Below are 5,361 nucleotides of genomic sequence, written 5' to 3' on the forward strand. Positions count from 1 at the left end.
AACCGGCGCAACCTTAAAATACAACATATTTTATCCAATTACCGAATTAACAACATTTTTTATTTTTTCCATTATATTAACCATCTTTGACTAGCTACCTAATACGAATTCAATGTCACCCCACACTTATATTTATTTATTTTTACTTTGTATTATAAAAACAGTAATGCCACCTTCGCCATCATCTCCAATCTCTCTTCCCAATCATTACTGACCGTTGGATTAACATTATATTTCCACCAATGAACATCGTACCCGTCGCCGGAAAGTCTCCACGGCGGGAGCTCCAAGGCCCCCGTCCTACGCCTCTCAAAGTCCGCAAAGACTCCCACAAGATACAGAAGCCTCCGGTGGCGCCGCCGCCTCAGCAACCACCGCCGCCGGCCCCGCCTCGCCCTCCGGTGATCATCTACACCGTGTCACCCAAGGTTATCCATGCAAACCCTAACGAGTTCATGACGTTGGTCCAACGGCTCACCGGCACGGACTCCACTTACGCCTCCTCTTCCACGGCCGTGCAGCCCTCGACGTTTGACGTCGCCGGCGCCGTGTCTCCGGCGGCCCGGTTCGCTTCGGTAGAAAAAACCCGGTCCACGAGAAAACCGGAGTTGGGAACGGTTCAAGGGATAGAGCTAAGCTGTGACGTGGAAAGAAGCGGGGTTTTGTCACCTAATCCGGCTTCTCTTCCGGCGATACCGGCGAGTATATTCTCGTCGCCGTCGGGTCAAAACCCGCTAGGCTATTTCCCGGATTTAAGCCCGGTTTTCCATAGTAACAAAATCTACGGCTTAGAAACAAGTTTCATGTTACCTAGTCCTTCAGCAACTTTCATTTCTCCAAGAATTATTTCTCCAGGTACACCTTCTCTAGACCTTTTCAACAATCTCTTTGACCTTTAATTTAACACCATAGCAATAATGGTGAGGATAATGGATGAAGAAGAGGATCGAAGAGTGTTCAAAGGGAATTTCAGGGATTCAATTCTTTGTTCTTGAAGCTAAGAAGCTAAGCAGTACTGGAGCAAGCTAAGAGCCTCCCTTTTTCCATTCTTAATTGAAAAGATAATGTTAGGACAGTGAAATATTCCTTTCTTTCTATGTTTTGATGTAATTTCATCCTAGATTTAGATGCCATAATTTTTGTTTTTTGTTTTTTGACATATAATTCTTCATTGTAGTTTGCAGCATATATAACCATGCTAATTGATTTAAGGGTCACACTTGTGTGAGACCGCCTCACGGATCCATATTTGTGAGTCGGGACGGGTCGGGTCAAAGCACTATGCAAATGTCATACTTATATGTGCAAATGTCATACTTATATGCTCAAATATAACACTAATCAAGAATACAATTTTTGTTACTTATAAAAGAAATAGTAACACATTTTTCATAATAAGTAATGTTGATAAGTACTCCTTACTTATAAGGGCAAATATAATACTTTTGAGAAAAAATGTAATACTTTTAAATCGAAATGTAAAAGTATTGTATTTTCCCTTAAAAGTATTACATTTACCCTTATAAGTAACAAAAATTTTATTCCTGATTAGTATTACATTTGAGCATATAAGTATGACATTTGTGCATATAAGTGTTACATTTGCATCGTGACCCGACACGAACCGACCCGTCTCATGGTGAGACGGTCTCACACAAGTTTTTGCCTTGATTTAATTTATTCCAAGGTGGATGTTTTTCTTTTTTTCTTTTTTTTTTTCTTTTTTGAGAATTGATTATGATGATTTTGTCAGGACCGGGTCCACTATAAACCGAGTGTGTAAGTATAGGACGAGGTAGAAAAATAGTAGTATTGTTGCTCGGGGCGCTATGTCCAAAATAGTATGTACAAAGCCCATAATGACGGTCCAAATAATAAAAGCTATAACCCAAATAATGGGCTAAGAATAATAAAGTAGGCATGGGATCAAACCTTGGTATAAGGGTTGAAGGTTAGGACCACACACCACTAAGCTAGTTAGGATTTAGTGAGCCAAGGGATCATTTTTAGGAGGAAATTGTGCCTATTTATAGTGTAGAGACCCCTCCAGATGCTCGATAAATAATGTACGACACCAGATTGCTTTCATTCCTAGTCATACACATGTCCCCCACTACTTGGATGTCATCGATTTTCACGCGGGAAAATAGAGCATCATACCTTCTAGTATATAGGATGTTTGATAGTTTGTTGGTTTAAAACTTGTGATAATGTTATTCTTGAGGTCGTGAGTTTGATAGCACATCCTTTAACATTTTACTCCATGCTTCCCCCTTCGGGTACCCTGTCCCCATCAAATTAAAATAATTTTTTTTTTGTTGTGACTATAATTTAATCTATTTATAATATTTGCTATAGCGATATCATCAGACCACAAGGTAAAATTAAAAAAAAATGTGAAGGTAGCCTTTCAAAACTTAGATAACCTTAGAAAAAACTCTGTTCAAAAATACATTTGTCTTTTTTAAAATTAAATAAATAATAAATAGATTTCATCAAACACATTTGTGAATTGCTTTAAATATTTTTATATAACAAATTAAATTAAATTTCACCAAACGGATTTGGTAATTTTTTAGACATTTGAATATAATAAAGACCATAATATTTTGTAAAAGGTATATATAGTACTGTCAAAGTGAGTTGATCCGTCCCATTAGGACCGCTTCTGACGGGCTTTTACGAAGTAGTCCGTTAGGCTCGCGGGCAAGGATTCATGTAACTACTCTAACTCGCTCCACCCGGATTGGCGGCCCCAGCGGGTGATGTGTAGGCCATCCGCCATTCTTTTTTTGAATACTCCATCCGCCATTCTAGTCATAAATGAGCATTTATTTTTAAATGTAAGGCTGGAACAAAAGGTTAGATTCGACAATGACTACATTACCAAATTTCAGGAATACTAATTTGTTTAAGTATTTTATTAATCTCTTAGCTTCTATTTTTGTCCTAGTTGAAATCCAGAGTATAAGTGGCCGACTGCAGCAGTGAACAAATGTATTACGGTAGACCACGATCCACACAATTATATGTAAATTATGGTCTAATATGATGTCTTTTCTTTTAATTAAAAAAAAGACCTTTTTGTCAAAGATCTTGTGGTCTAGTGGCATCCGGTGTCTGTGTATAACATATTAACAAATGAATCTATAGTATAATTAAAATAAAACTTTAGTGTTGCTATAATGAACCTATTGTGTATAAAATGAAGTTAAATAGCAAAGCTTGCTCTAGTGAACTAATAATTTTAGTGAACACTCCGCAAATTTCACATTCAAATGAAAGTGCGCACACCCAAAATGAGGCTTTCAAGCCCAATGATAGTAGGTCAAGGCTCAACAATTATTATCTTCAATGAGCCTCGAACCCACTCCCATCGTCCATGTGGTAAACTGGAACACCAAGTGCCACTAGACCACAAGGTCTTTAGCAAATTATATATATGTTAAAAACTTAAAATATAGGTGTAAATATTTTACCTGTTAAATATCTTTAGCGAAACTCAAATCTTTCACAATTTGTCCGACTATTATAAGACAAGAAAACAAACGAGAATCAAAGTCAAATAAAGTGCAGATGTTCGTTTGACTTTATGGTTCCTTAAAGGTGTTCTTCGTATCAAACGCAAGCCCAACCAAGGACGCAATACAAGTCTAAAACTGTATTAAAAATGTATAATTTAATACAACTCAATATGTAAGCACTGCGTGGGCTCACGTAATAAATTGACTAAATCTAAATCTAAAATAAATAAAAAAAGTTAATTTCAATAATGGTCCTCCGACTATTCTGATTTTTCAAAATTGGTCATCGTCTTTTAATTTAGACGAAAAGAACACTTGACTTTCTACCCATATTTAACCATCAATGTTGTAAAAATCGCGCCTAGGTACTAGGCGCCCGCCGGCTGCCTAACGTATCACCATAATTAGTGGTCTAGGCGATCAACTAGTTAGGCGGCCGCCTAAGTGTCGCCTAGGCCGCTTAGGCACTGACCACCTAAGCCTCCTAGGCGCCGACTACGCCTCCTAGGCACCAACTAGGCCGCCAAGTCGGTCGATTATAATTAGCTATTATTTTTTTAAAATGGGTTAATTCACTCAAAACGACATCGATTTGTGAAAAATAACCCTAAATTGTTCAAACTCTAAATGTTTTTTAAGTTAATATTTAATATTTTAGTATTAACTATTAAAGTAGTAAATAGTTTATAAATATTAGTCTTAAAAAATAAAAAATTTTAAACAAATTTTAAAAAATAAAAGATAAAATAAAAAAAATTACACGTGCGCCTAGGCAGTGATTGCGCTAGGTGCTTCCCGGGCGCCTAGGACGTCGATTAATCACCGCCTAGGCGCTCTAGTCACCGCCCATGCTAGCCATACAATCAATGTTGCAAAAATTCTTCTTTTTTTTTTTTTCCTTAGAGCAGTAGATATTAAGGGTGTGTTTGTTAACCCAAAAAATGATTTTAGAAAATCATTTTCCGGGCTTTTGGTGTTTGACAACCTCCGGAAAATGTGGTCAACGGAAAACGATTTTCGTTGACCACGGAAATTTGATTCATTTTCCGGAAAAAGACTTTTGGACAAACAGTCTTGAAGTCATTTTCCGGAAACGGAAAATAGCTTCATGCGAGAGAGGGACGGCTCTCTCCAGTCCGTCGACTCTTGTTTCCGGCCCGCCGGAAACCAGGCAGTGAAGTTTTTTTTTATTTTTTATACTAAATATTATTAGTTTATATATTTTTATATTTTAAATAAAATAATAAAAATATATAATTATATATTTCTACTCATTTTCAAGAAAATGAACCAAACACACAAAGACAGTTTTTTAGAATGCAACCAAACATTGGAAATGAAACCATTTTCCAGAAGTCATTTTCATGCTTTCCAAACACACCCTAAACGTAAAATATGGAAGTAAAAATAAAATATATGCATATGATCATATGAAATTAATGAAAAAAAAATAGAAATTATATATAGATGTCAGCTCAAATGTGGTCATGTCTTAATTTGCGATCGCGGCGGCCACACTATTAGTTACGCAACAAAAAAAAAAAACACACACACACACACATCAATAGTGTTAGGAAACACACAACAAAGATATGCATTAATGTACAAAAAAATGCACCAATTGGTACGCTAAACGCACCAATGGGTGTGTGGTGCATTGGTGCATTTCTTTGTTGTGTGTTTCCTAATACTATTGATGCTTTAATTTTTTGCATAACTAATTGTGTGACCGCGTCGGCCACACGCTAAGACATGATCGCAATGGAACTTGGTCATATATATATATATATATATATATATATATATATATATATATATATATATATATATATATATA

The 5,361-nt window shown here is 36.4% G+C and overlaps 1 protein-coding gene across 1 annotated transcript; it reads left to right on the top strand.

Annotated features, from left to right (window-relative positions):
* The first annotated feature begins 222 nt into the window (after positions 1-222).
* On the top strand, positions 223-1,017 carry LOC116021275 (protein MKS1-like). The gene has a single exon (XM_031261900.1). The coding sequence runs from the start codon at positions 243-245 to the stop codon at positions 897-899; it is 657 nt and encodes a 218-aa protein (XP_031117760.1). The 5' UTR covers positions 223-242; the 3' UTR covers positions 900-1,017.
* Positions 1,018-5,361: the final 4,344 nt, after the last annotated feature.

This window comes from Ipomoea triloba, chromosome 5, assembly GCF_003576645.1.
Source record: "Ipomoea triloba cultivar NCNSP0323 chromosome 5, ASM357664v1".
Taxonomy (NCBI): domain Eukaryota; kingdom Viridiplantae; phylum Streptophyta; class Magnoliopsida; order Solanales; family Convolvulaceae; genus Ipomoea; species Ipomoea triloba.

Coding starts and splice junctions, on each gene's coding strand:
- LOC116021275 (XM_031261900.1), top strand. CDS start 243: ATGAACATCGTACCCGTCGCCGGAAAGTCTCCACGGCGGGAGCTCCAA.